The sequence below is a fragment of the Cyprinus carpio genome, chromosome A11, assembly GCF_018340385.1.
Source record: "Cyprinus carpio isolate SPL01 chromosome A11, ASM1834038v1, whole genome shotgun sequence".
In the NCBI taxonomy this organism is placed as follows: domain Eukaryota; kingdom Metazoa; phylum Chordata; class Actinopteri; order Cypriniformes; family Cyprinidae; genus Cyprinus; species Cyprinus carpio.
The window spans coordinates 12,592,522-12,604,588 of NC_056582.1; the positions used below are offsets into that span (position 1 = coordinate 12,592,522).

The 12,067-nt window shown below is 36.9% G+C and overlaps 2 protein-coding genes across 9 annotated transcripts in view; one reads left to right on the forward strand and one right to left on the reverse strand.

Annotated features, from left to right (window-relative positions):
• The window catches only part of LOC109083865 (SLIT-ROBO Rho GTPase-activating protein 2-like), a 100,261-nt gene extending 94,285 nt beyond the window's left edge, over positions 1–5,976 (reverse strand). For all 3 annotated transcript variants that reach the window (XM_042766271.1, XM_042766269.1, XM_042766268.1), the window contains exons 1-2: positions 5,847–5,976; positions 4,505–4,958 (exon numbers count right to left, since the gene is read on the reverse strand). In XM_042766271.1, the coding sequence (XP_042622205.1) occupies positions 4,505–4,571 (67 nt within the window). In that variant the 5' untranslated portion in view covers positions 4,572–4,958; positions 5,847–5,976. The remainder of the gene's footprint in view (positions 1–4,504; positions 4,959–5,846) is intronic.
• A 1,042-nt stretch (positions 5,977–7,018) lies between these two features.
• LOC109083628 (protein FAM72A-like) lies at positions 7,019–11,862 on the forward strand. 6 transcript variants are annotated; one of them, XM_042766275.1, is made up of 6 exons: positions 7,049–7,120; positions 7,289–7,351; positions 7,436–7,633; positions 7,736–7,813; positions 8,514–8,638; positions 10,171–11,862. In XM_042766275.1, exons 3-6 carry the CDS (start codon positions 7,488–7,490, stop codon positions 10,263–10,265), a joined length of 444 nt encoding a protein of 147 aa, XP_042622209.1. In that variant the 5' UTR covers positions 7,049–7,120; positions 7,289–7,351; positions 7,436–7,487; the 3' UTR covers positions 10,266–11,862. The 6 variants fall into 6 exon arrangements, with proteins under 6 accessions (XP_042622207.1, XP_042622208.1, XP_042622211.1 ...); XM_042766276.1 differs by having other exon boundaries at positions 7,051–7,120; positions 7,439–7,633; XM_042766273.1 differs by lacking the exon at positions 7,289–7,351 and having other exon boundaries at positions 7,019–7,120.
• The last annotated feature ends 205 nt before the right edge of the window (positions 11,863–12,067 follow it).

The following is a 12,067-nucleotide window of genomic DNA, read 5'->3' on the forward strand; positions in this document are numbered from 1 at the left end:
AACATCCTTCCTGGGGAAGATCATTTCAGATCAAGTCAGCATTTCCACATAAAGAACATTTGCATACTGTATTCTAGCGCCAGACCGGGCACACCATCCATTCCACCGACTCATTAAGTGCTAAAGTGGAGCGTCTTGGCCGGAGCAGGAGCCACGGATCAATGCTGCCCTGTTCTAATTGAGGCACACTTGTTATGGGAAGGGTATTAAAAAGGACAAGAAGAGATTAGTGGAATTGTAACGATTCGTTGCAGCTGTAGTGTGGGTAAACAAAGGCTGATGCAGAGCTATAAACCTAAAAGACTTTCTCATCATCGACCTCGCAGATTAACTGAACATTTTGGGATGTGTTGGAAGAGGTGCTGCCGCTTTTTAATAAACAACCAAGCCATAACCTTTGGAGTGACCTCTAACAAGCAATGCCATTTAAACACATCCTTCAAAGCAATATCTTACCAAAATGGACAAAAGCCAGTATAGAGTTGATGTATAATAGGTATCACAATGAGAGCATAGGGGTCCCAGTGGCCAAATAGTTATCCAACAACCAATTCTATCCCTGTAGTCATATAAAAATCTGTATTTATTTTTACTTTATTGATAAGATTTACTTATAAAAATGATTTAAAAACTCTCTTTTTCGCCCTCTCTCTCATATGTCCAAGAAATGATTTACTTATTATTCATATATAAACAGGGACATTGCACAACCAATGCTGACGATCTCTAAACATCAAATATCAGCCAAATAATCAGCTTGGTCCATATATCGATCAATAATGTTAACACATCATGATGTCTTTCATTGGATCAGCCTCTGAATCTTTCACTCTCCTCAACCAATCAATATCTCACTGTCTGCTCAAAGCACCAGATGTGTGAAAACAACAAACCACTGCTAATGAAACCAAGTGAAGGTTTTCTCATTCCATCTCTTTTTTGCCAGATAAAGCCAAATAACAGCTGCTTGGGTTGTGAAGACTCCACTATTTCGCTTGTCAGCAGAAACACATGCTGCTGCAGGATTAGAAATGAGCAGTCAAAGAGTGAGATCCAGAACAGCAACGGTCTTTTTTGGGCCTTAGACGCTGTGAAACCGGATGAACGCAGTGATAACTGACATTCAAAACAGGGAAATGTGAGAAACTCGGCCCGAAATATGTTGAGAGGGAAAATGTTAGTAGGCTTTTGCACCCTCCCCCCAAAACACCATCAGCACTTCAAACAGAATTCAACAGTGACCTACATACATAGGCGTCAAGTTACTATTAAAATCAACGAATCTACAAAAATTGCCTGTTCTAATCCATTTTGCACTATACGGTTTCTCTGCCATCTATAAATTACAGGAACTAATGGAAATGTCCATCTTTAAATCTTCACTAAAACAATTTCTTCAAATCCTTCTGGTTCTTTTTCCATTGTTAAAAATACATCAGGCACAGCACAAAAAGAGGGGCAAAGCATCTTCCAGGCTTTTCTTTTTTTTTATTACTGATGCCAATTAGAGCAGTCAATCATTTTGTTTCCCACAGCTTGAGAAAGCTCTTATATGCATAGTCACTTTTCACATGCTTGACATGCTCACTTCCCATGTCTGAAGGATTATAGCTACATTATTCAATCCTTCCAAACAGCCGTGGTAAAAAAACAGATGTACATTTCCTGCCAATCCTTGGAAACTTCAAGCACAGTCTTCCATCTCCTTCAGTTCTTTTAGGTAAGAGAAGCTCTTACCTGAGCCATAAGTGATCCTTTGAGTTGGTTTCATTGATGATTGCTTTCATCAATGAAAAATCTGAATGGAGAACCCAGGGTATTGAGGCACCGTTTACACTAGTGCGTCTTCATTTTAAAATGCATAACTTTTGCTATGGTTAGATGAGTCCACGGTCTAAATAATAGGGAATCTACCTATTCATATCTATGGCTGCACCTGCATGAATGGTCATGTGACATGCGTTTTAGGTTGTGTAGTGTAAACGGAGAACGTTTCTGAAACGCAGCGGAAACGCCAGTGTAGACGAGGATCGTTTTCATTCTAAAACACCGTTTTAAAACGAAAATGCACTTGTGTAAACGGGGCCTGAGATTTGCAGAAAAGAGTCAGATTGTTGAGATACTGTTTGCCTGAAGCCTATGTATTCATTGGATTTTAATAGCTTATAACACCAACTCCAGTGCACTGAGAAAAAGAACATGATTTTGATGGAAAAACTCTATGCTCCGTATCAAGCTGATGTTAATCAATGATAATCCAGTTAGAAATGTACGCAGCTTTGATGCGTCTCTCTCTGACTTCTCCAGTTTCAGATTTTCTCCTCATGTCTGGTTGCCTCAGCACAGAAATAGATCACCAAGCAATTACTGCTTCCTCTTCTGCAACTAATTCATGACAGATTATTTAGCCAAATCAGCGATGTTTCACCAGGCAAGGCTGCTTTCGAAATCTAGCCAGTTTTTCAGTGTGCCCTTGCAATTCCTGAGAGAAGAAATCATGCCTATTATTGTTTCTTTCCAGATCCCGTCATCTCAAGATATTTGAGCAAACTGATCCATAAGCATTTTTTTTAGGAATGGCAGAGTAATAGGGATTTATTTGCTTGTGGGGGAGGCTGGGGGTTCAAATTGGCAAGAGAAAGTGATATGACACAGCATCCAGAGAGAGGAGCTGGAGGAGGAACAATAGTGCAAAATTAATATCAGGTTTATAGATTTACATTTACTTTATCAACATAAACAGATCAATGTGTTGGGGATAACATTTCTCAGGGATGTGAATGCAATTATTATTCAGTTCTGCAGTTCATCTGTAAAAGACACTAAATAAAAATGATGTAAATTTAACAACTTAAAGGCCGACAAAAAATGGCAACAGTTGCAATTGACAACCAGTTTATCCACTGGCCCTGGCCCTAGCCCCCTTTGTTGAAAACCAATGAGCCGAGCATAACTACAAGAATTTATATTCAATTATTGTAATGACTTTTAATGACTAATTAATTTCCATAACTTTTGGCATGGAAAACACTATTTTAAAACTCTCTGAAACATCCATATTTCTTTGTTTTCCAAGATCATACACCCTGGAGCAAATTACAATCATTAAAACATTAACACAACTCTACTAAAACACACTTTCTACAAAAAAAAAGAAAAAAAAAAAAAAAAAAAAAAAAAAAGAAAAAAAATCACAACAATGATAAATCAAGGTTGACCATATATACAACCATTTACTGAACTAAACAAACAAACAGCTAAGATGGCCCGCTTCTCTTAGCTGGTTTAAAGATGGTCTCCAGCCTGATTACCTGAAAAGCTGACCAAAACCCCTTTAAAACCAGCCAAAAGACCAGGCTGGGACACTAGCTAAACCATCATACCAGCTTATGCTAGTTTGAACTGTTCTAGCTATATTTTAGCTATATTTCCATGCAAAACATTTAAACACCCTAAACCAGGTTCATTCTCGGTTTAGCAATATTTGTCACAATGACCTACTTGAATGAAAACTCATAGATGAGGAACTCACTGGCTCTCATTAAAAGAGTTTTCCCCACACTAAGCAGCAACAGGCAGGGCTCATCAGTTGCTCAACTCAAAGTGCCAGTGACCGGGCAAATGCACAACAGAGCAGGCACACATAACGGCGTGAATAACGCTATATGGAGCTTCACTAATGAAGTGAATCATTCAATTGGTCTTTCAATTAAACACAGCTCCGTTTTGCCTCATCAGACAGAGGTTTCTATGGGAACGGAATCCCTCTAGTGAGACAAAAACAAGCGCAGTGTATTATTAAAATGACTTAATGAAATACTACATTACTTCTCAGAATACGAGAAAACATTATCTTAGCCTTCAGACTAACACCACAGCGTAGTATGAATAACATTAACGAGGTTACAGCCATAACCGAACTGTCACCGAGCATCACACCTTTAACGTTACTTCATTCACGCACAGTAGGTGCCAAGGCACAACGGTTTTCGGTCAAATACAATTCAAAACGCCTTTAAACGTGTTGCTTAAGTCCCTGACCTACTGTAAAACATCTACATCAGCCAACCTGACGTGTTTCAAAAACCTGAACACAGCACCACACCAGCTCGCACAGAGACGCGCAGGGCGAAAGAAAACGCCCTGCCTTGTCTATACGTACAACCGACACAAGCTGACTGAAGGAAACAATACAAAAAAACAGCACAAACGTCACATAAATAACGTGTTTTTAATAGTAAAACCCAGTTTGAGTTAGTATCGATTGACAATATTGCTTCTTACACAGGCGACTGACTGACTGACCGATCGCACATCTATCATTCCGTTTGGACACATTGCCACATGTGGAGAAGAGCTAGCATTGTTTCTCACAAAGTCAAATAAATCGCGTTTTTCTTCGGTAACACGACTGCGTTTGCACCGCTTGCGCTCATACATTCACTGTAACCCATCCAACAAGAAACACAATGGTAGCCGATGATTAGCGACACATTTCACTTACCTTTAACTTGCGTTTCATATTCGGCTATAATCTCCTTGTCCTTTCGGAATTTGGCCGGAGACGTCATATTGAGCTAAACGAAATAAGTCCTGTCACAGCGAGAAACACCGCGGAACAAACGCCTCTTCGCCCGCACTTCGTCCACGGATATCCAGTGATTTCGTAGGAATGGAAATGAGTGGATGGGTATTGTCTCCTACAGATGATCAATCACGCCGCATTATTAGCTGGAGCTGCCGTTGGCTTCCTAGTTCGAATGTGTCCGTGACCGCACGCGAGGAACGAAGCAAAAAAAGAGAAAAGAGTTTCATCCCACCGTTCACTCACACTGGAAACGAGCGACCAGACGCAGCGCCCTCAAAAGTTTCAGCCTTCCTCCAGCGGTCAGACGTGTGAGTGAGGCTAGTCTTCTCGGGGCAGGATGAAGGCATGAATTAGACTTCCCAGCATCACTCTGCACACAAACAAACAGGGCAGAGAAAAGTTCACTGGATCAGATTTCTAAAGGCTACTTCCTTCCAGTAAACTTCCTCAAACTATTTTCGCTTTCTTTCATTTGTTTAAAACAGACGTTTAACCTCATCAAAGCTCCTCTGTACAATGTTTAGGTATAAAAAATATAATATGACGCCTAATGTGGACACGAAAACTGATATTATTCTGGTATTTGGCGATATTTAGCACTCCGTGATAAAAACAAGCATAACAATCTATGGGTCTGGTACATGAAAAACTGGTTTAAAATCATTAATAATGCACGTGTAATATACTGATTGGTCAGTTTTTGTCATTTGCATGAGTAAGTAATGGTAATTAAATTGTACTGAGATTATTTTCTAGCATTCCTCAAAGATACTTCACATAACAATATGACATCAATTAAAAAAAAAACATAATTTCAACCCAAAGTGTGGATAATCATTCTGACATGCTGCCATTTATGATTTTATATCTAAGATGATCAAAGAAAATTCAAATGTCCAATCTTGACAAAATAAATGTTGCCATAGGATAAGAAATACATGGAAAGATGAGGTTAAAGAGTACTTTAACGCTGTTATAAAATGTAAAACGCGTTTAAATAGAGGCTGCCAATCCTGAAGACTGCAGGGTTGTTGAGGACTTTAAATCACCAGTCCTAAAATGAAAGAGGCTATGAGCAGTAAGAGGGAGTTTGTCGAGTTAACGTGATGTGAAAAGCAGAGAGGCCCCTGGTGACTGTCTGAATAGTTCAGGGCTTTCCTTAAGGAGATTCCTGCATTTCTTCCGGACGATTGCGGAGGTTTCTCGTGCCTAACGCGCGCTATCATATATTGTTCCATCGAATCTATCGGTCACTTACCTTAAAAGGCGTTTTCCGTGCTTAAAATCGAGTGTCATTTACCAGATTTCTCCCTCCTGACTTACTGTTACGCTTTTCTCTAAATTTTCCCAAACTCAAACCCCGCCTCTTTTCATGGAAGAGAAAGAACAACCCCCCTCTATTGTCATTGGTCACAACCGGTCACAACACACGAACACGACTTGAATCTATCAAATTGGCAAAAGATAGATTTCTGAGGCATTAATTCTATTTTATCCCATAAGGCCATTGCATTCCGGATATTTTTTTAAAAGGCTTGTGTGAAATTCACAAACCGCAATTTTAAATCCTTCTTTTTACTGTTGGTTTATTGCTTCATTTTAATTTATATCTTCCTTGTCGTCATAATAAAACATTTAACAATCATCAGAAATTATTTTGGTCGATGTATTTTTATTTATTTGCATTTATCTTTTTTTTCTAGCGACGTCTGATTCGTGAATGAATCCTTGCGAGTCGGATCTTTTCAATGAATCAGTCGAATCGGTTCACAACCGCGGTATGAACAATTCTTCGTTTACAAATCGAACTGAACGATTCATTGACGAATTCACGAGTCGGTCAAACAAACTGTGTGAACTTTAATGTTTTGCTTAAAAGGATTAGCTTAAAAGAATTATGTTTATCTTAAAGGGAGATGATAATCTGTGCGCTCATCGGATGTGAGAAAAAAGACTTTTCATATCCTTGCTCAAAGCTAAATGTATTCATAAATAATTTTTGTTTTAGGTTTTAGTTGACTTGTGATTTTATAAGCTGAAATGCTGCAGCAAACTGAGCAGGAACGCATGGCATCACAATAAACATATTTAATAATAATAATTAATCAAAATAATAACGTAATATACAACAATATGTGCCTACAAATGGCATTTTTGGGACATGCAATCCGCCACAACGGCGTGTCAGTGAGCACGTGATGATGATAGACTCACAGATTCAGAACCGCTTTTGAACCAGTTCTTTGAAATGACTCGTTCAAATTAAGAACCTAGTGGTTTGGCTTGCGGAAAGTCACTGCAACCAATCACCCAAGGAATTTGAGCTGACCAATCATGTGCGAGATATGGTAATTTGGAACCAATCAACGTTAGAGATCGGGCTGTTTGAAAATCTTTCAGGAAGCGTATATCCGCTCTGACGCGGACGTAAACAAACGTAGCTTAGCAATCGGTAACTATTGAGGGATTGTACCGTAGTACAATGTGTTTCTCTGCCGTCTAGATCTAGAACGATCTGATATTCGGTACCAGGTAAGAATGGTTTTATGGCGTTCTTAGTAAAAAAAATAGTTCATATTTTAGTTAGCTAGCTAGCTGTCTAATAATAAGAAAAGTACAGTGTTACCGTACACAGGAATTACTTTGATTTATATCCATAATGTAAATTTGAAGGGCTTTTCCGTTTTTTGCGATCAACAGACTCTGACTTGGACTTACTGCAAACGTAATACAGGTGCAAACAGGCTAGAGCTAGCCAGACAGGTGCAGGTCTTCTCATTCAGACTGTTAAACATCTGCTGTGTCCTTCACTGCAGGTGCTGACTCTTTATTATCGTTTTAAACCAGCAGCACCCGGCGTTTCGTTAGGAGCTTTACTCGAGAAGATCTCAACTCAACAATGTCTACTTCAAATTTCAAGAATAAGTGTGTGACGCAAGTCAACTGTATATACTGTGACAATCTGCTGTGTATGAGAGGGATGAAAGCAGTACTTTTGGCTGACACGGAAATAGAGTTGTTCTCAACCGACATACCACCAAATAGGTGAGGCTTCCGTGATCAGATTTCACATATATAATCATGATCATCATATTCTTTGTGTTTAATGCCTAATATAAACGAATCTGTGTTGTTTTGCCCATACAGGACAGTTGATTTTGTGGCCAGCTGCTATTCCACTGAAAGCTGCAAATGCAAGTTAAGAGACATTGCTTGTTTGAAATGGTAAAGAGGTCTTTATAATTACTAGCACTTAGTTTTTAACTCCTAGTGTTTGGAATCTGAAAGAATATGTAAAACAAATATTATAATATACACTATTGTTCAAAAATTACGAGATTTTTAATTAAGTTTATATATATATATATATATATATATATATATATATATATATATATATATATATATATATATATATATATATATATATATATATATTTTTATTTTTTTTTTTTTTTTTTTTTTTTTTTTTTTTTCAGCAAGGATGCATTAACTGTATCAAAAGTGACCAAGTTATATATACTATTATAAAATATATTTCATGTAAATAGAATTTTACCTTCTTTTCATCAGAAACAAATAGGGAGCACAAGAGTTTTCAACTTTGATAATAATAGGAAATGTTTATTGAGCAATAAATCAGCATATTAAAATAATTTCTGACACTTAAGATTGGAATAATGACTTCTGATAATTCAGCTTTACCATTTCACATTAAAAATATTACCAACCTTAAACTTTTGAATTGTAATGCATTATCCTTTTTTATTTACACTTAAGCATCGTAGGCTGGCATCAAATGTGTTTTGGTGATGTTCAGTCCATTGTTAACACTGAGCCATTTGCTGTTCTGTTTCATTGTGTCTCACAAAGCATTTGAATCAGGTGTTTCTGACTGTCTCTCTGGCTCTTTCTGCCCATTCAGTGGGAATGTTGTGGGATATCACGTGGTAGCCCCATGCAAGCCCTGCTTGCTGTCCTGCAACAATGGTCATTTCTGGATGTTCAACAGTGAGGCTGTGTCCACCATCAATAGACTGGATGCAACAGGTTTGAGACGTCTGGTGCAAAAACACTGTCTATGCCCACTGCTTATGTTCAAACAGCTTTTGCATACCATTGTTTCAGTGATTATCTGCTCATAACCATCAAAAAAAATCCTGTATAGGCCCCCATAGATTGTAACAGACTTTGAAATGGAATTTTAAAACTTCAAATGTGTATAATTATTCATGAAGAGCAGTAGCATCTAGCCTCTTTCTTCTTACTTGTCTAGTTGCTTGTGATTAGGGTATGTTTTAACACACATTAGATATGGATGTTCTCACAATATAGGTTTTTATATGCTGGTGAAGCATGTAAAGTGAGTTGAAATATTACCCAATGAAAGAATGTCAAATGAATTGTGAAAAAAAAAAATAGTACAAAGCATATCTTCTGATACAGAATTTTTTTTCTTTTTCTTTTGGTCTGCCACAAAAGGGCACCGAACCCCCAACTGCTCCCCGGGTGCCACAGCATAAATGGCTGCCCACTGCTCTGGGTGTGTGTTCATGGTGTGTGTATGTGTTCACTGTTGTGTGTGTGCACTTTGGATGGGTTAAATGCAGAGCACGAATTCTGAGTATGGGTCACACCATACTTGGCTGTGTGTCACGTCACTTTCACTTTCACAAAAAAAAAAAAAAAAAAAAGTCTAGACTGGCACACAAATGTTATTCGGTAATTCAGCCTTCATCAGAGTGGGCTGAATTTTTTTTTTGTTTTTGTTTTTGTTTTTAATGTGTGTGTGTGTGTGTGTGTGTGTGTATCAGAAGATGTGCCTTGCACTATAATTTTATCATGACTGATTGAAACCCAGCCAAACAGCACCTTATGTTTTTCACAACAAATATGAGCCATTTCTTGAGTACTTAAAGCGATAGTTCACCCAAAAATGAACATTTGATGTTTATCTGCTTACCCCCAGGGCATCCAAGATGTAGGTGACTTTGTTTCTTCAGTAGAACACAAATCATGATTTTTTTAACTTCAGTTTTCTCTCAGTCTACAATGCTTGTCAATGGTCACAGAATCTATGAGAAAAAAAAAACTTTTTCTGTGCAAGTTTTTTTTCTCTCATAGAAACTATCCCTTTAAGAGAAAATTAAGCTTAACTACACATACACTACTGTTAAAAAGTTTGGGGCCAGTAAGTGTTTTTTTGTTTGTTTGTTTGTTTTTGTTTTTTCTTTCTTTTTTTTTTAAGCTGATCAAAAGTGACAGGAAAGGAATTTCCAAAATATTTCTGTTTTAAAAATGCTGTTCTTTTGAACTTTTCTGCAGAAAATATTAAGCGGTTCCACAAAAATATTAAGCAGCAAAACTGTTTTCAACATTGATAATTAGAAATATTTCTTGAGCACTAAATCAGCTTATTAGAATGATTTCTGAAGGATCATGTGACACCGAAGACTGGAGTAATGAGTGTTAACGGCTCTTACAGACCACAACACTTTTGAATGGTAGTGTAACGATTGTATTTCGGACATGTGTTTACAAATGCTTCAAGCATAAATAATTCAAGCCTGTCTCTTTCATAGGGCAGAACCTGCTGCTGTGGGGAGATCTTCCAGAACTGGAGGACAGTGATGACGAGAGCCTGGACAGTCTCTCAGAAGAAGAGTACCTCAGATAGAAACACACGTCTAAAGGAAGTAGAACATAAGTCTCCGTTTAAAGCACATTGACTTATCTTTAGCTGACTGGGAATAGGCAAAAGGAAAGAAAAAAAATCTTTACCCTCCCAGCTTGATTTATATGCATTTTTTTTCTGCATTCTCTCACTTTAGTTTAAGCATTTCAGAGTGCCATTACCAAAAAATGTTTCTGTTTTCTTTGCTTTACGGTTACAGTAGCACAAAACATGATGATTTGATTTAAAGATTTATGAAGTTTATCCTCATATGTCTTTATTCAGCATTCAAGACTGTTCAAGAAGATTAACAGCAGTGTTACTTTGGTGTTAATAGAGTTTATTTGCTCCGGTACAGAAGGCAGCCAAATGTTCACCCAGCTAACGATTTCTTTCCTAGATAGATAGATAGATAGATAGATAGATAGATAGATTAGGATTAACAATCTTGCAAATTTATGCTGGTTCCACAAGGTGGTTTTATAGGACGAAAATGACTGACATTTACCATGTTTTAATGGTTAACCAGTATATTTGTCCATTTTTAATTGAATGTCACCTATTGTCCCCCGAAGATGGATATCAATGGATACATGTATCCTAAACGAGGCTTAATCTTGTCTTTCATCCGATTATTTTCTGTATTTAGATTTTGCTGTTTTCATGGCTTTGACATTTGAAGTGGCACAAAATGATTTGGTAACTTTGAGTAGAGAAGTTCGGTCTCAGCTCAGTGACATTTGGCATTTGAACAACTTTGATTTAACATTTTTATCGAACTTTGCTTGGCACACTCTTTTCAATAGATGCAGTTTCATGATTTTATTTTTTATTTTTTTTGTATATAGTTTAAAATGTGTTCTTTCTGTACTCCAGTTATGTTTCACTGTTTGTCACCAGAGAAATCATGAAAAGAAATGACAGAAAAAAAAATCTGCACTTAATTACTGTAAATTCATCATGACACTCTGTGACATACTGGACAAAGCATTTTTAAGATTTCTGATTATTTTCCATGGAGGTAACAAAATGATTTGTGTCCTCTTCGATTTTGATTTACAAAGACATGAAATAGTCAGTCAGTAGCAGTTTTTTTTCACAATCCTGTTTACCATTTCACTGTGATGATCATTTTTAAATATTTCAAAAATATGAAGGCTATTATGCCCCACTGTAAATGTCTTGGCGTGACATTTTATGTCATGTTGTATTAAAGGTTGCATTTTCAGTAAAAATAACAGCAAAAGAATAAACAACCACTATTGTGATAGCTTTCAGGTGTAGCATTTTTAGGGGTTGGCTTTTTATGCCTTGAAGTGATCTTTAGTATGCATTTATGACCAAAATGAAACAATGAAAAATCTGTTTTGCATTTTAACTTATTAACAGAGGATTTATTTGATTTAAGTTATGTGTTTTGAATGTATTTATTAACAGACATGATGCTGTATTTATACTGACATGATTTCATTTGCGCCATGTGAGGATGAGAAAAAAAATAATTTGTATACTTTTGATCTGCGCTGACAATATGTTGTTGGTTTAAACTTTGGGTTATTTTTTATGCTGAATGTCTTGATATTAAACCTTTTAATGTGGATATGCCTGTCTACATTTCCTTTATTCACCAAAGGTCAATATTGTCATTTTCAAATGTTTTAAAACATTAATCCTTATGAATTGATATACATTGCTTGTCAGATCAAAACCTACACTATAGTTTATAGGTTTGGAGTTGGTAAGTTTAGCTACAATGCTAACACAGATGCAGAGCTATTTAGCTGGAATGGCATAAACTCTAAAGC